Source organism: Macaca nemestrina, chromosome 15 (assembly GCF_043159975.1).
Source record: "Macaca nemestrina isolate mMacNem1 chromosome 15, mMacNem.hap1, whole genome shotgun sequence".
Taxonomy (NCBI): domain Eukaryota; kingdom Metazoa; phylum Chordata; class Mammalia; order Primates; family Cercopithecidae; genus Macaca; species Macaca nemestrina.
In genome coordinates this window covers 32,377,473-32,399,799 of record NC_092139.1, presented here as the reverse complement: position 1 = coordinate 32,399,799, position 22,327 = coordinate 32,377,473, and the positions used below count along the sequence as shown (strand labels likewise).

At 48.3% G+C, this 22,327-nt stretch overlaps 1 protein-coding gene across 10 annotated transcripts in view; it reads right to left on the bottom strand.

Moving 5' to 3' along the window:
- LOC105496189 (nucleolar protein 4 like) overlaps window positions 1-22,327 on the bottom strand; it is a 148,978-nt gene that overhangs the window by 50,337 nt on the left and 76,314 nt on the right. For all 10 annotated transcript variants that reach the window (XM_011766353.2, XM_011766354.2, XM_071079531.1 and 7 more), the window contains one exon: window positions 20,829-20,938. In XM_011766353.2, coding sequence (XP_011764655.1) covers window positions 20,829-20,938 — 110 coding nt within the window. The remainder of the gene's footprint in view (window positions 1-20,828; window positions 20,939-22,327) is intronic.

The following is a 22,327-nucleotide window of genomic DNA, read 5'->3' as shown; positions in this document are numbered from 1 at the left end:
AAAACTAAGTAATAACTCCATCATTAGTCCACACGCATTTACTGAGCCCCTACTATATTCCAAGGCCCAGTCCAGGTGCAGGGACCGCGGTGGTGAGATAAGCAGACCTGGGTCTGTCCACGTGGAGCCGATAGTGCTAGCGCTGCTGCGGCCTCAGCTTGTCCCTACCCTGACTATTGCTTTCTTTTTCCTTTCTCTCTCCCCACCCCTTCCCTTGAGAAATAACAGCATTAAGGTTGGAGAGACTAGGGCTCTCTTTCTTACTAATTCTATGACTTCAGACAAATTACTGGCCAGGCACGGTGGTTCATGCCTATAATCCCAGCACTTTGGGAGGCCAAGGCAGGTGGATCACCTGAGGTCAGGAGTTCAAGACAGTCTGACCAACATGGTGAAACCTGGTCTCTACTAAAAATACAAAAATTAGCTGGGTGTGGTGGTGCATGCCTGTAATCCTAGCTACTTGGGAGGCTGAGGCAGGAGAATCACTGGAACCCAGGAGATCGAGGCTGCAGTGAGCAGAGATCACGCCGCTGCACTCCAGCCTGGGCCACAGAGTGAGATTCCATCTCAAAAAAAAAAAAAAAACCCACACACAAAAACAAATTACTTAAGCTCTCTAAAGCTGAGCCTCAGTGTCCCTGTGTGCTGAGGAACTCAATTCTGTGTCTGGGGGGTACCTGGCACACAGAAGGCCCCCAACAATTGCTGTTCCTGCTCCCCTGCCTCCCTCTCCTCTCTTCTCCTTCCTCCCCACTTCCCCCGTTTCCTTTCCTTACCATTCTTTTTCTCTGCCCAAGCCTTTGGCATCTCAACACCCAAAGCGATTGTCAAAGTTTAGTTGATGGTGCCCAGGCTGTGGCAGAGACTGTGAACCAGTTTTCTTGATATTATACCCTGAATCAACATTCTCTCTTATCTTTTTCAGCCAGAGGGTAGAAACATGAAATTCTTTCTTTCCCAGCCTCCCTTACAACTGGGAACCACGTGACCCTCTTGCAGCAATGAGACAACACAATGCCTTGAACGTGGACAAGGTTAGAGCAATAGCAGGCAACTTGCAACCATGAGGAAAAGACTCAACAACATCACAGAGACACCAACCCAACGTTAAAAATGGCACCAGCGGCGGCTCCTCCATTCTTCTTGTTTTAGGGTAAAATAACTTCATGTTTTGCTATAGTCAGCTGGGTTTGGGGGCCTGTAGTCAAAAGCATTCCTGACTCGTTCACATGGCTCCTGTCCGCGGGTGGACTAGATGGCAAGGATCCCCGACTCCCATGTTGCCTTTTCTCTTTCAAGAGGACACAGGAGCCTCTTGACTCTTTGAAGAGGACACAGGGGTGCTACGTCCAGGCACCTGCTGTGCGTACTGTGGTGCCTGGGGAGCAGACAAGCATTTAGTTCCCTCACCTGTGGACTCTGCAGGAGGGAAAACTGTCATGGCTGCTGCACAAATGTGCCTGGGCACTTCCCCAGCTACAGGAGTATCCCAGTTAAAGGACATCTTCTGTTTCTATCTTACCTCTTCTTGAGGTATTTAGAGCCATTCTAAATGCCACAGCCTTAGAATGACCAGGGGCTGGCAGGGCATGGGCTCTGTGACTCATATCTGTCGAGGAGGCTGCTTGTGCTTGCGCTGGACCGAGCCCCTCTCCCCGACTGTCTTCAGCACCGCAGGCCAAAGCTCAGGGCTGCCCAGGCCTGTTCCTGGAGTGGTGCAGAAGGAAGCAGATGGGTTGCTGGGGACGAAAGGGGCAGGTGGGCGGGCTCTGGGCCCTGTGCCCAGCATTGCCAGCAACATGCCTGTCTGCTGCTGACCCCTGACCCACTGAACTTCCTCCCCAGAAGACAGTCCCTTAAAGAAAGGGGTTCCTCCATCAAAATGAAAAATTTGAAAGCCACAGATGTCTGACCCAAACCTGCTGATCTAGTAAGAGGGAAGCTGCAGCATGAAGAAGTTAGATGGCTGGGGCACAGTGGCTCATGTCCCAGCACTTTGGGGAGGCTGAGGTGGGTGGACTGCTTAAGCCCAGGAGTTCAGGACCAGTCTGGGCAACATGGTGAGACCCCATCCCTACAAAAAATACAAACATTAGCTGGGCGCAGTGTTGCACACCTGTGGTCCCAGCTACTCGGGAGGCTGAGGTGGGAGAATCGCTTGAGCTCAGGAGGTCAGGGCTGCAGTGAGCTGTGATCACATCACTGCACCCCAATAAAAGTTAGATGACCCGTGGGGCACAGGCACACCTAAAACCAGAGTTGCTGGACTCCCTCTCAGGTGCTCATCTCTACTTTCGACCTGAGACAGGCCCAGGTCCCTGCCCTGCTCCCCTCTGGCAGAGAAAGATCACCACTAGGCTTCATATCACAACACATGAGCATCCGGCTGGCAGGCCCTGGGAGCACTGCCTCTGAAGACGGCTCCCAGGCATAGCTCCCCCTCACTCCTCTATTCGAGCCCCACTGCTGTTCCTACCCCAGGGTCTTTGCACATGCGGTCACCTGTGCCTGGAAAGCCCTCCCACTTCATCTCTGCAGGGCTGGCCACTTCTCACCATTCAGGCCTTGGCTCGGATGCCGCCTCTTCAGAGAGGCCTTCTTGCCCTGAGGCACAATCTGTCATCTTACTCTATTTTAATTATCTACTCCAAATTTCTTCCTCTTGCATATTTTTTTTAATATTGCCTTGTTTATCATCTCCAGGCCTGTGAGCTCCTAGGGATGGGTGCCTCATCTGTCTCATTCACTGGGGTATCCTCTATGCTTGGAATGACATCCAGCATGTAGCAGGAACCTCAGAAATGATTTTTTGAGTGAACGAAGGAAGAAATTTCTTTCTTTCCTTTTTTTTTTTTTGAGACAGAGTTTCACTCTTGTTGCCCAGGCTGCAGTACAGTGGCATGATCTCAGTTCACTGCAACCTCTGCCTCCCGGTTCAAGCGATTCTCCTGTCTCAGCCTCCCGAGTAGCTGGGACTACAGGTGCCTACCACCACAGCCAGCTAATTTTTTGTATTTTTAGTAGAGACAGGGCTTCATCATGTTGGCTGGGCTGGTCTCAAACTGACCTCAGGTGATCTACCTGCCTCAGCCTCCCAAAGTGCTGGGATTATAGGTGTGAACCACCATACTCGGCCTAGGAAATTTCTTTAAAACTACACGATGCTGTGTTGCAGGGAGGACAAGGGTCTGGTGGGCCGTGAGCGGAAGCTGTGCTGTGTGCCTCTCAGTCTGAAGAGGGGTGGGGGAGCTACCCACCCGCTGGGATCCACCCAGTCACCCCGAGCAAAACAAAGCAGCCAGCACAAATTCACAAAGCAACACTGCGTCCTCCCGCCCTCAAAAAAAAAAAAAAAAAAAAAAAAGCCCGATAATGAGGTAAACACAATAATGACCAGGAAAAAGCTTGGCCATGCTTCTTCCAGTCCACCCAAAGCCATTATCTCTAATTGATCTCCAGACATCAGCTGCTGAAGCGTCTGAAACCCTCCTGCACCCTCCAGGTCTGGTTACAAAGCCCTGGGCCCACCCACCCGCCCCGTGGAGTCAGGTCTCCTGGAGCTGCTCTTTGCTGGGGGTGATGGGGCCTATCTGGGCCCCACAAGAAAAGGACCCATCAGGCTGACAAGAGTCAGGGTGGGTCAAGAACCTGTGGAAAAGCCACAACCACTAAATGCTCAGCTGCCGGGGGCTGAGCTGCCTGAGTTTCAGTGCCTTAAGCAGAAGGCTTGACAAAGCCATCAGGGGTCCTGCATTCAAAACAAAAAGCAAAGAAAACCAGGGAGGGCTGCAGAAAGCACCCTGCTCAAAATATCCCACTAGTTCTGGGTGAAAGAGGCACCCAAAAGCTGCAGTGAGGAGTTTAGTTGTGAAATGGAACAGCACTTAGCCACAAGATCACGACTCCCTTCTGGACCTTGATCAGGCTGTGGCGGTTACAAGGCGGCCATTGGTACAGGGACCATCTGGATATTTTGAGCTGCTCCTTCCTGGCCCAGCCCAGGAAAGACGTCTCCTTTCCTGTTAGGTCTCTCTTGTCCTTAGAAACAGAGCTGGAGTCTGCTCCCTGGGCTGCCTGGCAGGGGTGTTTTACTGCCAGAGCTCTGACCAGACAGAGCCACTGCCTCCCCTCATTCATGGACGCCCAGGTAGCAGCTCCTGACCACTGCAAGCTTTTCCCTTGACACACACAAAGCTACCCCAGGTCAGCCCTGCATGCAGGGTTGCTGCTTGTGGCACCGGGCAGCTCTCCTGCTTGCACCAGTAAATTACAAGTGCTTCGTACATGTTTTTCCCCAGATAATAAAGTTGAAAGGCCACCTCAGCATCCTCGCATTTGTGGGGGTGGAGGTCTGCAGCCCGGAAAGGGCTCCAGCCTCAAGGAACTGCTGGGGACAATGAGCCGTTCAGGTTTGGGGTATCTGCCAACCCCATCAGGCACTGGCTTTCCAAACAGGGTGGTGGCTGTTTTCCACTTTCCCACACAGTTTCAGGGAAGCAGGAGGAAAGAAAAGACAGACCTCTCCCAGCCCAGGTTGCCCTCACAAAACAGAAGAAATGCTCATTTTCTGTGAGCATTTGGAAACTGTAGTAAGTTTTTAGAAAGCACCTCAGGATGTTCAAGAACATACACTGATTGCAAAAATAATGCCCCATAACAAAAGATGTTTGACAATGAGCTTTTCACACCTCTCTCTGTTCTTAAAAAAAAAAAAAAAAAAAAAAAAAAAAAAAAAAAAAAAAAAGGTTTCTGAGAAATCATTCCCTCTCAAGTTTAGAAATGCCCTAGTTTCACAGGGCACAGTGGCTCATGCCTGTCATTCCAGCACTTTAGGAGGCCAAAGTGGGAGGATTGCTTGAGCCCAGGAGTTCAAGACCAGCCTGAGCAACACGTGAAGCCCCATCTCTACAAAAAATGCAAAAAATTAGCCAGGTGAGGTGGTATGTGCCTGTGTTCCCAGCTACTAAGGAGGCTGAGGTGAGAGGATCACTAGAGCCTGGGAAGTCGAGGCTGCACTGAGCTGTGATTGCAACACTGCACTCCACCCTGGGCAATGGGAGTGAGACCCCGTCTCAAAAAAAAAAAAAAAGATAAAAAGAAATGCACTATTTTCTTTGGGAGGCCCAGAAGTCCAAGATCAGCCTGGGCAACAAAGTGAGGCACTGTTTCTACTTTAAAAAATTGTTGTTTGTTTGTTTGTTTGTTTTTGAGACAGTCTTGCTCTGTTGCCCAGGCTAGAGTGCAGTGGTGCGATCTCAGCTCACTGCAACCTCCGCCTCCCAGGTTCAAGTGATTCTCCTGCCTCAACCTCCTGAGTAGATGGGGTTACAGGCTCCTGCCACCACCCCTGGCTAATTTTTGTATTTTTAGTAGAGACGAGGCTTCACCATGTTGGTCAGGCTGGTCTCAAACTCCTGACCTTGTGATCTGCCCACCTCGGCCTCCCAAAGTGCTGGGATTACAGGCGTGAGCTACTGATCCCCGCCAAAACAAAATTTTTAAAAAAGAAATGTCCTATTTTGCGTGATACCATTTTAGGAGCATGGGGAATGCTGTGCTGTCCATGTTCAGAGCCCCCCGATTCTGACACTGGGCTCATGGTGCTCCTGGCTCACAGTCCACCTCTGTTTGTCAGTGAACAAAGCAGCCTGGGATAAAGTGTCTTCGCTTAATGCTCATGTGGGCAGATCAGTGGTGCTGCTGCAGTATTTTTCCTCCACCAAAAAGGGGGTACACACATTTTCAGGCATTAAAGAAACAATTTTTGGCCAGGTGCAGTGGCTCATGCCTGTAATCCCAGCACTTTGGGAGGCTGAGGCAGGCAGATCACTTGAGGCCAGGAGTTTGAGACCAGCTTGGCCAACATGGTGAAACCCCATCTCCACTAAAAATGCAAAAATTAGCCGGCCATGGTGGCGGGCATCTGTAGTCCTAGCTACTTAGTCGGCTGAGGCAGGAGAATTGCTTGAACCCGGGTGGCGGAGGTTGTAGTGAGTCAAGATTTTGCCACTGCACTCTAGCCTGGGCAACACAGGGAGACCCTATCTCGAGAAAAAAAAAAAAAGGAAAAATTATGTTTTTCAAAGTAATGAAAACTTGAAAGCCAGCAAAACTTTTAAAAAGAAAGCCAACAAAGGAGAAATCACTCCTACTAGATATCAAAACATGTGATAAAGTTTTCACACTTAAAACAGTTTGGTGCTGCTACACGAATAGTCAAGGAGCCCAGTGGACCAAACAGAAGTAGATGCTGTTTTGGATGGAAACTTAGTAAGTTTTAAAGGTGTCATCTCAAATCAGTGGGGGAAAGTGGAGTATTTAACAAACAATGCTGAGACAAAAGGGTTAACCAGAATCTGTATCTCAGAATATGTCAGCATAAGCTCCAAATGGATCAAAGATTAAATATAAAAAATGAAAATAAAACCATGTATGCTTTTTTCTCTGTCGGCCGGAAGGGCCTGTAAGAAAGGACACTTCGGCCAGGCACGGTGGCTCATGCCTGTAATCCCAGTACTTTGGGAGGCCGAGGAGGGTAGATCACGAGGTCAGGAGATCGAGACCATCCTGGTTAACATGGTAAAACCTTGTCTCTACTAAAAATACAAAAAATTAGCCAGGCGTGGTGGCAGGCGCCTGTAGTCCCAACTACTCGGGAGGCTGGGCAGGAGAATGGTGTGAACCTGGGAGGCAGAGCTTGCAGTGAGCCGAGATCACACCACTGCACTCCAGCTTGGGAGACAGAGCCAGACTCTGTCTTTAAAAAAAAAAAAGAAAGGTCACTTCAGTACCAATGAGTACACACAGTACCCAGATCTTGTTGTTTTGTTTTGTTTTATATAAAATGTATAGAGATGAGGTTTCGCTATGTTGCCCAGGCTGGTTTTGAACTCCTGAACTCAAGAGACCCTTCTGCCTCGCCTCCCAAAGTGTTGTCATAATGGGTGTAAGCCACCATGCCCGGTCAGATATTTTGGTTTTTAATATGGTTTTCCAATAAAAGGAATCAGAGCTCCTTGGAGAAATGACTGATTCTAGGATTGGGGCAGGAAATATGCAAGATGAGCCTGGAGTCTTACAGTGCCAGAAAGCAAGGAAGCACTAAAAAAACAAGAAACGAACAAACAAAAACCCCAAACACCAATGAGGTATGGCAAAAGAGCACAGGAAACAACTGAAAAAGCTCCCGATGGCCAAAGCTAGAACAATTTGTACAACAAAATGAAGAAGTATTGAATGATTACCAAAGCATAAAATAAACAGCTATGAGTCCCGACTTCTATAAATGGCTGCATAAATTAACAAGTGGGGGAGGAGAAACAAATCTCCTATGCATGAGCAATCTAAATAATTTACGTCGATAATTCACCCTAAAAAAGGCAGAGCATGACTCCCCACTCTTCAGGTGTGGGTTGCACACGGTGCCTTCCTTCCCAAGTGCACAGTGTGGAAAGAAGGAAAGTCACTTGACAGCAGAGAAACCTGACAAGCATTATCTCAACCAGGTGTGATCAAGGCCAATGGTAACAGTCACAAATCATGTTGATATTATGGACCCTTAACAGGATGTGATTAAAACAATGCCCCATGTCTGTGGTCTTCCTCCTAATAACCCATAACCCCAGTTTTATATAGAGAAAAACATCAAATTTCTAAATCCTATAAAATACATGACTAGTACTCTTCGAAACTGTCAAGGTTATCAAAAACAAGGAAAGTCTGAGAAACTGTCAAAGCCCAAAGAAGACTAAAGGGACATGACAATTAAATGTAATTAAATGTTACAATGAAAATTAAATGTTGTATCCTGGATGAAATCTTGGAACAGAAAAGGAAATTAGGTAAAAGCTAAGGGAATCTAAATAAACTATAGACTTTAGTTACAATAATGTATCAATGTGGTTCATCAATGGTAACAAATGTATCACCTTAATGTAAGACATTGATAATAGGGAAACTGTGTGTGTCTGGGAGTGGGCAATGTGGATACTCTGTACTATCTTCCCAATTTTTCTGTAAAGTTAAAACTGTTCTCAAAAATAGTCTATCAAAAAAATGAAAACATAAAACTACTAAAAGAAAACGTGGGGGTGGAACGGAATTAGCCTTTTTAAGACTCAAATGCAGAAGTGATCTGAAGAAAAAAATTGATACATTTGAGTACATAAAAATAAAAATGACAACACACACAGCATAGGCAAGATCAAAAGAGAGAGAGCTACGGATGGGGAAAAGGAGGCAATGACTAACTCTGGGGAATCCAAAGAAAGGAAATGTAAGGAAACGTAATCATAGCATGCTAATTGGGTCAGCTATGAGTAATATGCACACAGTCATAATAATATAAACAATGAATAGCAATCTATCTAAATAGAGAGGTATAGATATGTTGTGGGATGGAGGAAGGAGAAATAATAAGTGTATTTATGAGAGGGTGTAAGAGTGCAAATACTTATTTCCTACAGCAAGAAATTAACAACAACAAAAGCCCCAATAGAAAAATCAAGAACTAATAGTACAAGCAGGTTATTTTGAAATAGGAGTTAAATACCAGAAGAGACAGCTAAAAGATAAGAAAGAAAAGAGGCTGTCCCTAGGGAGTAGATACTGAAGTGAGGAGGCTGGGGCAGGGTCTGCTATTTTTCTATATGATTTTAAAAAATGTATTCTAGGCCAGGTGTGGTGGCTCACGCCTGTAATCCCAGCACTTTGGGAGGCTGAGGCAGGCAGATCACCTGAGGTCAGGAGTTCAAGACCAGTCTGGCCAACATGGTAAAACCCCGTCTCTACTAAAAGTACAAAAATTAGCTGGGTTTGGTGGTGGGCACCTGTAATCCCAGCTACTCAGGAGTCTGAGGCAGGAGAAACACCTGAACCAGGGAGGCAGAGGTTGCAGTGAGGATCATGCCACTACACTCCAGCCTAGGTGACTCAAAATAATAATAATAATAATAAAGTATTCTATCTATTAAAATAAAAATAAATGCAGGCTGGGTGTGGTGGCTTACACCTGTAATCCCAGCACTTTGGGAAGACGAGGCGGGTGCATTACCTGAGGTCAGGAGTTCGAGACCAGGCTGGCCAACATGATGAAACTCCATCTCTACTAAAAATACAAAAATTAGCCAGGCGTGGTGGCAGGCACCTGTAATCCCAGCTACTCGGGAGGCTGAGGCAGGAGAATCTCTTGAACTTAAGAGCAGAGGTTGCAACAAGCTGAGATCACATCATTGCACTCCAGCCTGGGCAACAAGAGTGAAACTCTATCTCAAAATAAAAAATAAACATAAAAAAAAATGCAAATAAATCAAAACTGTTTAAAAAGGGGTAAAGGGGCCGGGCGCGGTGGCTCAAGCCTGTAATCCCAGCACTTTGGGAGGCCGAGACGGGCGGATCACGAGGTCAGGAGATCGAGACCATCCTGGTTAACACGGTGAAACCCCGTCTCTACTAAAAAATACAAAAAATTAGCCGGGTGCGGTGGTGGGCGCCTGTAGTCCCAGCTACTCGGGAGGCTGAGGCAGGAGAATGGCATGAACCCAGGAGGCGGAGCTTGCAGTGAGCTGAGATCCGGCCACTGCACTCCAGCCCGGGCGACAGAGCGAGACTCTGTCTCAAAAAAAAAAAAAAAAAAAAAAAAAAAAAAAAAAAAAAGGGGGTAAAGGGCCATCCAGAAGTGATTTCTGTAGGTGAGCTGCCCTAGGATTGTGGTGGATGGTCTAGGGGCACAAGGTAGAGGCTCACAGCAGCTTCTCCACCTGCATGCCCTCTCACAGCAGAAATGCGCCAAGAATCGTCCTCTGCCTAGGGAAATCACAACAGCAGGCTTGGTCAAGGACAGTATTTCAGTTGCTTTTGTTTTCTTGCTGTAGCATAAACCTTCCACAGGGCCAGGAATTTACTGAGACAGGACGAAGGTCTGGGCTATAGATTCTCAGATCCTGAAAATGTTGCCGATGGCATTTCAGGCCTTTCCTGTGGTCTCATGGTGGCAAGTAAGGCCCCTGCAGCTCAGCTACACAACAAGAGGAGGTAATAGATAGAGCAAAGGAAAGAAGCCAGAGGCGGACCAGCAAGGCTGGAAGTAAGGAAGACAGGTGGTGGGACGGGTAGGAGCCTGGGAGGCTGTGAACTGAGAGGAAAGTGGTCGCCTCAGTGGGAGAGCCCCATGGGGAAAGAATGAGGCAGACTAAAATCTAGGCAGCCAAAGCAGCAGACCCCACACCCTCACAAATGCTACAGGGTCTACCCCACTTATTGCTCCATGCACGTTTTTAGGAGCAGACACAGATGCTCAAAGTTTGAACAGTCTAGAGAAATGGCTATTCCAAGACAGTAGCAAAATCTGCAAATGGTGGAAAGAGAGTGGAGATGGCAAAGATATGCTGAGAGCTAGAAAGAAAGATTCTGCCTCTTACAGCAAAGCTTAACAGACCTCCTCACTTCCCGCAAGGGCTGACCTCCAAGTTCTGGAGTGTCACTGGGAAACTGTCTTTGATCATCATAAAATATCACACTTTTCCTTACTTAATGCTTTTTTTTGCCTTGAATATTTATTTAACATTATCACTACTCCCTCTTTTTTGTTTTAATTTTCCTTTTTGTGTCATTTTGATAAATGTCTTTTGTAAATACCAAATGCCATTTAAGAAGGCCCATCGGAGCCTTTTATGATACTGTGTAATGAAATTTAACCCATTCACTCTTTTTTTTCTTTTTTTTTTTGAGACGGAGTCTCACTCTGTCACCCAGGCTGGAGTGCAGTGGTTAGATCTCAGCTCACTGCAAGCTCTGCCTCCCAGGTTCACGCCATTCTCCTGCCTCAGCCTCCCGAGTAGCTGGGACTACAGGCGCCCGCCACCTCGCCCGGCTAGTTTTTTGTATTTTTTAGTAGAGACGGGGTTTCACCGTGTTAGCCAGGATGGTCTCGATCTCCTGACCTCGTGATCCGCCCGTCTCGGCCTCCCAAAGTGCTGGGATTACAGGCTTGAGCCACCGCGCCCGGCCCCCCATTCACATTTTTTATATTTAGTAGTTTGGTCTTGTTTGTGTTATGTTACTTTATGTTACTTATTTATTTATTTATTTATTTATTTATTTATTTATTTATTTTTTGAGACGCAGTCTCGCTCTGTCGCCCAGTCTGGAGTGCAGTGGCCTGATCTTGGCTCACTGCAAGTTTTTACGCCATTCTCCTGCCTCAGCCTCCCGTGTAGCTGGGACTATAGGCGCCCACCACCTCGCCCGGCTAGTTTTTTGTATTTTTTTAGTAGAGACGGAGTTTCACCGCGTTAGCCAGGATGGTCTTGATCTCCTGACCTCGTGATCTGCCCGTCTCGGCCTCCCAAAGTGCTGGGATTACAGGCTTGAGCCACCGTGCCCAGCCTACTTTATGTAATTTATTATATATACATTTATTTATCATATTCATTTATACTTATTTTATATGTATACATAAATCTCTTTTTTGTGGTTTCTTCATTTATTCCCCATTTAATCACTCTTGCTGGACTGATTAAGTTTTCTGTGTTTCTTTTATTCACTCTACTGGTTTAGAAGTTTTACACTCTATTTCTATTCCATAGAGATTACTCTTTAACTTTACGGAAACATCTCAGAACCTCTGCTGCTTCCTTTTTTTTTTTTTTTTTTTGAGACGGAGTCTTGCTCTGTCGTCGGGGGGAGTGCAGTGGCACGATCTCGGCTCATGGCAACCTCTGCCTCCCAGGTTCAAGCAACAATTCTCCTGCCTCAGCCTCCGAATAGCTGGGACTACAAGCACGTGCCACCATGCCCAGCTAATTTTTGTATATTTAGAAATGAGGTTTCATCATGTTGGCCAGGATGGTCTCAATCTCTTGACCTTGTGATCCACTCGCCTTGGCCTCCCAAAGTGCTGGGATTACAGGCTTCAGCCACTGCACCGGCCACCTCCGCTTCTTTAAGAGACCATCAAAGGTCACACACATTGAGCCACAGCAGGAGACGAGGCCATGTTTCCATTCCGCTATTACTCCTCTGAACTCCCACCTCACCTGGGCTGCAGGGCAGCCTGAGGAAGGAAAGAAGGGAGTCATCACTGCTATCAGGCCCCTAAACATGGTTGTCTAAGTCAGTACTCTTGGGTTCTCCATGGTAAGAACCCCACGAGTCAGCACTGTTTGAGTAAATGACAGTCTGTCACAGTAACCCATTAACACTCCTTCTCCTTTGTGTCTGCCCATATTTGGGGGGTCTTTCTGGGCAGGGGAGAGATTGAGAGGGTTCATAAGAAAAGAAAGAGAAAAGATAATGATTAAAAAGTAAATATAGTTAGCCAAAAAGGTGCAAACAACCCAAATGTCCATGAACAGATAAATGTAATAAACAAAATGTGGTCTAACCAAACAATGAAATATTATTGTCATAAAAAGGAATAAAGTTGATCAGGTACAATAGCACACATGCCTGTAATCCCAGCACTTTGGGAGGCTGAGATGGGCAGATTGCTTGAGCCCAGGAGTTCCAGACCAGCCCAGACAACATGGCTAAACCACATCTCTACAAAAAAAAAAAACAAAAACAAAAACAAAAATTAGCTAGGTGTGGTGGTGCTCACCTGTGGTCCCAGATACTCAGGAGGCTGAGGTGGGCGGATTGAGCTCGGGAGGGCAAGGCTGCAGTGAACTGTGATCGTGTCGTTGCACTCCAGCCTGGGTGACAGAGTGAGACCCTGTCTCAAAAAACTAACAAAAAGGAATAAAGTTCTGACACATGCTACCACATGGATGAACCTTGGAGACATGACGCACAAAAGGACAAAAGGACAAATATTGTCTGATTCCATGACATGAGGTGCCTGGAAGAGCCAATTGCATAGAGAGAAAGCAGAATAGAGGTTGCCAGGGCTGGGGGAGGGGAGGAAGGGGAATTATTGCTTAATGGATACAGAGTTTCTGTTTCGGGTGATGAAAAAATTTTGGAAATAGATAGTTCGTGATGGTTGTGCAACCTTGTGAATATACTCAATGCCACTCAATTATATACTTAAACGTGGTTAAAATGGCACATTTTAGGTTTTATATATTTATTACAGTTTTCTTAAAAAAATGAATGTGGAGAGTTTTTCAGGGTGGCCTTGTTTCCTTCTCCATTTAGGGGGATGGAAGCCTGAGAAAGTTCCTGCTCAAAATCCGAACCTCGCTCCCCAGTGATGACTGAGGAAGGACTCTCTCCTGGGCCTGGCTTCCAAGGAGGGGGCTTCCTCTGAGTCCTGGCCTCCTTCTCCTCCGTTCCCCAAACTGGCTCCAGCCTCCCCTGGCCCCAGGTCCTGCTCCAGCTGTTACCTCTCAGCTTCCCTCATCCAGGCCCTCTCTCCTTGCCCAAATACCATTTTAAAAATAAGCCAGACCCGGCGCGGTGGCTCACACCTATAATCCCAGCACTTTGGGAGGCCAAGGCGGATGGATCACCTGAGGTCAGGAGTTCAAGACCAGCCTGACCAACATGGAGAAACCCCGTCTCTACTAAAAATACAAAATTAGCCGGGCATGGTGGTTCGTGCCTGTAGTCCCAGCTACTCAGGAGGCTGAGGCAGGAGCATCACTTGAACCCTGGAAGCAGAGGTTGCAGTGAGCTGAGATTGCACCACTGTACTCCAGCCTGGGCAACAAGAGCAAAACTCTGTCTCAAAATAAATAAATAAATTAATTAATTAATTAATAACCAAGCCAGTGTCCCTGAACTGCCTGGCACTAGCCCCGTCTGTTTTCTGTCCCAGGTGACAGCTCTGTGGCTGCTGTTTTGTCCCCTCTCCTAAGAAGAGCTCACTGTCTGTGAAGGGGTCTTCTCCTCCTCTCCTGCCCTCCAGGACCCAAGGAAAATTCTGGGCCAGGACAGCACGGTAGAGGAGAGGGAGGCAGAGGTTAATGGGGGCAAGCTAGAACCTCCATCACGTGGGCTCAGACAATGGAGCCACACCACTTCACACACTGCTGTCAGGACCATTAAAACCATTAGCGGGACATTAGCTCTGCTCCAGGAACTGCTGAGAGGGAGGCAAGGGAGGTGCCCACAGTCCTTCCCTCCAGACAGAGCCCAGAGCTGAGCCCGGAGCCTCTTCCGGCCTCGGCTTCCTCTGGCATGGAGAAGGAGCACAGTTGTCTCTGCTTCCACAGCTAATTTCTACAAGGCGGCCTCAGTTCCAACACTGTCATCTCAGGAAGGATCATGTAGACATCAAATTGCCCCTGCAGACAACGTAGCATTCACAAGGGAGGTGGGTGATGCCCTGTCACAGTCCGCTCCCAATATGCCCTTATTTTCCTTATATTTAAGGTGGCTCCCAGGTCCCAGGCCAAACACAGCCCTCGACCTGTGCTTGCTGCCCTCTGGCACACAGGCCACCAGCATCTCTGCCAAGGGTGTCCCTCTACGAAGCCCACGGGCAGTGGGTGGTCCTCGCAGGCAGCTTGCATTTGCAGTCAGCACTCTGCTTCTAGAAAGCACATCCTTATCCAGGTGAGTGTGGGGAGAAACAGGGTTTGGCACAGGTTTGGGGCTGGGGAGATCTGGGCTCCAATTCATATTAGAGGCTGTGTGGCCTTGAGCAAGGGCTGAGCCTTTCTGAGCCTCAGTTGTCAAATCTGTAGAATGAGGACAGTAACTCAACCTAGTGAGGGATAAAGCATGTAGCGTGCTGGACACCGAAGAATCGCCTAATTAATTACCATCTGCCTGAAACAGCACCCACTCCCTCACTCCCGTGTCCCCACTCCGTTGCTCCTCTGAGCACTTCCTGCAGATCCCAGAGTGTTGATTTGTTTTTTTTCTTGTCTCTCTCATTGAACTGGGAGAGCCCGGTGGGCAGAGACTTGGACCTGTTCACCGCTGTCTCCTTGGCAGCTGGAGCAGTGCCTGGCTCAGAGTACACAAAAGGATATATGGACAGCTGTGTGAATGAATGACAGGAAAATCATAGAAGCAGCTCCTTCGATAGGTGGAAACAGCAAAGGGCAAAGAGACCCAGAATAATGTGGGTCAACAAAGCAGATTATACATATAGGATACTCCCCTCTTTCTTTAACAGTCTGGAAGGGTGTACACCAAAATATTCCATTGCCATGCTTTTGCTTTTTGATGACTGATTTTTCTGCTGAGTCTGTGTGTTACTTGTGTAATTAATTTTTTTTTTTGTATTTTTTTTAGTAGAGACGGGGTTTCACCATCTTAGCCAGGTTGGTATTGAACTCCTGAGCTCGTGATCCACCTGCCTCGGCCTCCCAAAGTTCTGGGATTGCAGGAGTGAGCCACTGCACCAGGCCTACTTGTGTAATTAAAAAAAAAAAAAAAAAAAAAAAGAGGCTGGGTGTGGTGACTTGCACCTGTAATCCCAGCACTTTGGGAAGCCGAGGTGGGCGAATCCCTTGAGCCGGGAGTTCGAGACCAGCCTGGCCAACATGGTGAAACCCCACTTCTACTAAAAATACACACACAAAAAAAATTAGCCAGGCGCCTGTAATCCCAGCTACTCTGGAGGCTGAGGCAGGAGAATCACTTGAACCCGGGTTTCAGTGAGCCAAGACTGTACCACTGTACCCCAGCCTGGGTGACAGAGCGAGACTCTGTCTTTAAATAAATAAATAAATAATACAAATAATAAGGGCCGGGCGCGGTGGCTCACGCCTGTAATCCCAGCACTTTGGGAGGCCCAGGTGGGTGGATCACGAGGTCAGGAGATACAGACCATCCTGGCTAACACGGTGAAACTCCATCTCTACTAAAAAACGCAAAAAATTAGCCGGGCGCAGTGTCAGGCGCCTGTAGTCCCAGCTACTCGGGAGCCTGAGGCAGGAGAATGGTGTAAACCCGGGAGGCGGAGCTTGTAGTGAGCTGAGATCGTGCCACTGCACTCCAGCCTGGGCCACAGAGCCAGACTCCGTCTCAAAAAAAAAATAATAAAATAAATAATAATAAGAAGAAGAATATGAATGAAAGACAACTAAATGAGACAGAAAACGAAATCAGTGGCTGTGTGAAGAGACCCCAGCAGGCCTCATGGCATCTTGCTCGCACCCTTGAGAGCAAACCTGAAGGATCAGCAGCTCAGAATGGCACTTGCCGGCCGGACCTGGCCCTAAGAGCATGGTCTGCACCCCTTTCTGGAGCCTCACTTCATCAGAGAATGTTAACAGCTATTGTCTGAGAGAGTCTACATTTCATGAAATCTTCCTTCCCTGCCCCTTCCAAGAAGATGGCTCCTTCCTCTGTACAACTACATACAATTTCCATTTTATATCTTTGTAAGAGTATTCCCAAATAAAAAAGTCTTTGATCAGGCCACACTCCACTCTTTTCTGCTCAGTGTGGCCACTTTGATGACAGCTCCTGTGGTCTGTGTCTCAGGCCGGAGGTCCCGAGAGGGTGGAGTCTAACCCCCATAGTGGTACCTTGTACATTGAGGACACTATCAATATTGGGTGCATTGAACCAGACTTTAAGAAGAATCTTCCGGCCGGGTGCGGTGGCTCAAGCCTGTAATCCCAGCACTGTGGGAGGCCGAGACGGGCGGATCACGAGGTCAGGAGATCGAGACCATCCTGGCTAACACCGTGAAACCCCGTCTCTACTAAAAACAAATACAAAAAACTAGCCGGGCGCGGTTGTGGGCGCCTGTAGTCCCAGCTACTCGGGAGGCTGAGGCAGGAGAATGGCGTGAACCCGGGAGGCGGAGCTTGCAGTGAGCTGAGATCCGGCCACTGCACTCCAGCCCGGGCGACAGAGCGAGACTCCGTCTCAAAAAAAAGAAAAAAAAAAAAAAAAGAAGAAGAATCTTTGTTCTTTCTGTGAATCTTGTTATTGAATTTTCAGGTTATCTAACACCCTCTGCAGAGAAGGACTCATTTTCTAGCACATTAATCTGATACAACTGGCCTACAAATAACATGATTCTGTCCAGCCCTCAAGAAAATCCCACCACCTGCACATTGATCAAAGCAAAGTGAGGGAAAATGTTCTCCTTGCCTTACCATTTGTCTCTTGGATACGTGATGTTGGAAATAAACAGATTATTGAGATTTTTTCTTACCCAAAGTTTGCAGACATAGAGCTTTGTTCAGCATTAATAAAATATTTATCCTGGCTGGGCACAGTGGCTCACACCTGTAATCCCAGCACTTTGGGAGGCTGAGGCAGGCGGATCATGAGGTCAGGAGTTCGAGATCACCTGGCCAACAGAGTGAACGATGTCTGTACTAAAAATACAAAAAAAATTAGCCGGGCCTAGTGGCAGCCGCCTGTAATCCCAGCTACTCGGGAGGTGGAGGCAGGAGAATTGCTTGAACCTGGGAAGTGGAGGTTGCAGTCAGCTGAGATCACGCCATTGCACTCCAGCCAGGGTGACAGTGTGAGACTCCATCTCAAAATAAATAAATAAATTAATTAATTAAATAAAACAAAATATCCTGGTTACCGGTTACTTTAGTATTGGGCTTATTTTCCATGTAACCTGCATTAGAGTTCTGCAAACACTACAGATGTCCTTTTTCGGCATTTTGTGGTCAGAGTGATGAAATGAAACCACTCTCAAAGCCTTGTCTTGGGACATGGGATTTGACAGCAGCCGAACCTGTCCTGCAGCTGTGTTTGGATGGTGGGGAGTCATTCAGCCACCCTGGCCTGCCTTTGCCGCACAAGAAATAAGCTAGTAATTCAAGTATATGTATTTTTAGTTCTAACTCAAGCTGAAGAATCAAAGATTGCTGGGTCCTTGGCCCTTCCTTGCTGCTGCAGATAAATAATCTGGTGAGCCATGTGATTTCATGTTGCGCCACGTGCCCAGCCATAAAACAGGGATAACGGTGCTGCCTAAGAGGCGGAGGCCTTGAGAGCTCATTGCTTTGCACGGAGTGCTGAAGACTGACAAATGAAGGGCTCTAGGCACGAGGCGGTAGGCTGCTTCACCTGCCAGGCGGTGAAAGGCAGGCCTGAACTTCCATCTCCTGCAGCACTCAGAAGAAGCTGGCTACATTCAGAGGCCCCCACCTGAAAACTACTAATGAAGCTGAGGAAGTCACATCCAGCCCCATTGTAAGCAGAGGCCACCTTGATCTTGGCCCTGCCCCAACTGGACTCCCAGAGCACCCTGGAGACAAACGCCCTCCACAGTCCTTCCTTCCTTTGGAAGCTGCCAGAGCCTCACCAGGGCAATTTCTGCATCTCACGTCATGAACTTCGGTTCATCCACAGATACTCACCAGGTGCTTATGCACCCAACACTGGGCTTTCCCCCTTTTGCTTCAGCAACAGGACTCCTCACATTCTCTGCTGCAGCCGCTGCAGCCACACCAGCCCCTCAAATCTCTTGCAGTCTTAGTCTTGGTCCTCCCTTGAGCCACAAGGCCTTCGCATAAGCTGTTCACTCGGCCTGGAACTCTCTTCCCTTCAGATTCCACTCTCAGCTGAAGCACCCCTTTCTGAGGCACAGCTTCCCTGATCCCTGCCTCAGCCCACCCTCCAGCCCACCCTAAGTACCCCCAGTGCCACAAGTCCTTCTACACCATCGCAATGCCCCATTGATCACTTCCTCCATTGTTTATCACCGTCTGCTGTGAGCTGGGCATTTGTGTGCGATCCTCTGGCTGGTGTCTGTCTCCCCAGATCAGAAGAAAATACAGGGATGCCAGCCGGAATCTCAGCACTTTGGGAGGCCTAGGAAGGCAGACTGCTTGAGCCCAGGAGTTCGAGACCAGCCTGGCCAACATGAGGAAACCCCGTCTCTACAAAAAATTAGCCAGGCATGGTGGCAGGGGCCTGTAATCCCAGCTACTTGGGAGGCTGAGGTGGGAGAATCACTTGAATCCAGGAGGTGGAAGTTACAGTGAGCTGAGATTGCGCCACTGCACTCCAGCCTGGGTGGCAGAGCGAGACCCTGCCTCAAAAAAAAGAAAGAAAGAAAGAAAGAAAGAAAGAAAGAAAGAAAGAAAGAAAGAAAGAAAGAAAGAAAGAAAGAAAGAAAGAAAGAAAGAAAATCTAGGGGTACTGCTGTTTCTGCTAATCCTGTTTCTGTGAGCCTGGCTCACAGAACAGAGCTCCATAAATATTTGTGGAATGACTGAATCCTCGTTAAAGCACCTAACCTGTAGTCTTAACTCCCCTCCTTCCATTGACGCAAGTGAAGATACAGTAAGGATTTTTAACCAAATCAAATATCTGATTCTTTAGTAAGAGATCACAACTTGCATGACACTGACCACTACTGGTTCTAGGGGTGACCTGAATTTAGTGCCATTCTGTAGGAAACAAAACCCGGGGGCTGTGCGCCCCGCTGTTTGTGCGGTTCTGTGCTCCATTCTTCCTGGGCACAGATGAGCACGGTGATGACTGTGTTTACGAAGCCAGGCGCCGGGGACAGTGAGGATGGCTACAGGAAAGAAAGGCCACAGATTGCTCTTCAGCAGCAGTCAGAGGAGACCTAACGCAGAGGCCAAACAGTGGTGCTGGGATTCTATAACCAACAACAAAAGTGACACCTCATTACCGACACTCCTGCAGCCCAAACTACTTTGCCTTTGTGCATTGGAAACCCAGACCAAGTCCATTTTCCCCACTGGAATTATTTGTGATGATGTGAAGTTTCTTGGAGATGCAACCATCCCAGAACAGGCACACTCAGATGAGAAGACACGGGAGACACAGTTCTAGCAAACAGTTCTACCGCTCAGAGCAAAGCCTATGTCACACAGCCTCTAGGGTCTAGGCACAGTGTGGGGACAGGAGGGCTGGCCGCCCCGCCTCCCGAAAGGAATACACAGCTCTGGAGGTTCAAGCCACCCGGCTGAAGTCCTCATACTGGGTATCACACCAGAGATGCCACCTGCACGTGCCCTGCTACATCACCATGGATCTGACCGAGGAGCCACCACCCCCTCGGAGCACGCATGCTGGGGTTGTCAAGGAGACCAGCGCACAGGACAGCTGCACCCAGGGCTGGAAGTCAGACTCGAGTTCTGCCCCATCTTTCAATGGGAGAGAAAGAATCCAGTCCCCTGCTAGGGCCACAAGGACATGATGGGTTTGGATGTCACAAGAGACGAGAACACTCCAAGCCGAAGGCAAGAAGTGATTACCCTGGTTTTAGGCAGTGGCGGGGGAGTGGAGGTGGAGAGGAACTCACCTAGTCCTTGTTTGAAAGACAGTCAGGGTACTTGCTTTGCAAAGGGTTAGGAGGTGGACTGTGTGGGAAGGCAGGCGAGAGGGAGTTTCTTTTCATAGCCTGTTTCCATGGTGTCTCATGGCCCTTGGCAAACCCCAGCTGGGGAGGCTTGGACGGCCAGGAGGCCCCAGGGCCACCCTCCAAGGACTATCCTCCTAGTCCATCTGGGCCCCAAGAGTGACAGAGGCCACAGGCAGGCAGCCACTCTCTCTTGCCTGCCTAGGGGAAGGTGGCCAGAGGCCAGCGATAAAGGGCAGAGCAGGGAGAGAACAACTCCAGGGGCCAGGGCTGCGGCTCCCTCCCTTCCACGTCCCCTCCTCCCCCTCCTCCCGCGAGCCCACCCAAGGGGAAAGTTTTCTCTCTGAAGACCCGCAGGGCTGTCTGCACAGGAGACCCTCTCACGAGAAACACATTCTTGCCTGGACAGCCCAGATAACCAGATAAGGGCCTCTTTGATTTCCCATGTGTTTACACAAGCTGTGGCCCCAAGTCTTGGAAAGAATCAACCACTGCCAGGCAAGTCAGGACGCCTCCAGGTGGGGTGAGGGGACAGGGCTGCCAACGCCTCCAGGTGTGGTGAGGGGACCTGGCCACTGACACCTCCAGGTGGGGTGAGGGGACACGGCCGCCTTACCTGCTCCTGGGAATTCATCACTCGAAGCTTCATCTGCTTCAGGTAGGTGGAGGTGAGGGGCATGTTGTAATCGATAATCCCAGAGACCAGTGGAGATGGAGGCTCGTTTTCTGGCAGAAAGAACAAAAGGAAAGCCCTTTCAGTCTGTCAGTCTGTGCTGCAGGCCTGTCACCCACAGGGAGCATTTAACAGAGCCCGTGGAAGAGGAAGCCACCTTGGAGGAGAAGGGACAGGTCAGAGATTGCAGACTCTGTGGCTCACCCGCATCTGGCCCAGAGATGTGGACTGTGTGGTGTCAAAAATATTTTTTTTATTAGATGCCAGTGTTTTAGAGATTTCATATGTTAAAAAACAATGAGGCCAGGCGCGGTGGCTCATGCCGGTAATTCTAGCACTTTGGGAGGCCGAGGCAGGAGGATCGCTTGAGCCCCAGGAAGGGCCACAGGCCCCAGGAGTTCAAGACCAGCCTGGGCAACACAGGGAGATCCCATCTCTACAATAATAAAACAAATTAGCCAGATGGGTGGTGTGTGCCTGCAGTCCTAGCGACCTAGGAGGCTGAGGTGGGAGGATTGCTTGAGCCCAGGTGGTCAAGGCTGCAGTCTCCAGCGAGCTGTGATGGCACCACCGCACTCCAGCCTCAGCAGCAGAGTAAGACTCTGTCTCTAAAAAACAAACAAAAAAACCCGAACAAACCCACCCCCTCAACACACACACTCGTATTTATATGAATTTTTGGCTTCTTTGAAGAGCATAAGGTCTGGCCACATGAGGCCCCCACTCCCGAAGGCAAGCAACCACTGCCGCTTCAGCAGCCACTTCTTTTAGGCACGGTATGTGGCTCCCATTTTGCCACAGTCCCCACCACTCCTTATAGTATTGCACAGCTTCGCTCATTTGCAAGTATCAATTATGATACTTGCCAGATCCTTGAAGGCATCTGTGTTTCCAACCATTGTCTAAGTCAGTTCTCTTCCAGGTGAACATATGCCACTCTCACCCCACCCAATCCTGCCACCCCACAGCATCCCCCAAAAACATCCTCAGGTGCCATATGGCTCCCAGGTCTGAGTCAGGCCTTCAGTAGCCCCCAAATTCTGGTTCCTCCTTCATCATATGCAGAGGAACAGTCTCCTCCCATTTATTCCTTTGTTGTCCTGAAGATCAAAGTGATGCATGTTCTTTTTGCAGAGAATTTGCAAAGTGCCGAGAGATGTAAAGAAAAAATTTAAAAACCGTAATTGCACCACGCAGCCTGGCATATGCTTCTGTTTATTTTTTCCCTGTGATTTTTCTTTTTTACACATGATCTTATAATGCATACAGAGAATTCCAGTCTGCTTTTAAAAAGTTTTTTTTTTTCTTAACATTTTGTCATAGGTATTTTCCCCAACATCAAGAATCTTATTTTGCTTTGTAAGTAGAATTTTTATGGCCATGTAATAGTTTACCATAATTTGCTTAAGTTACTATGTAATGATTGGCTTTTTAGGTTGTTT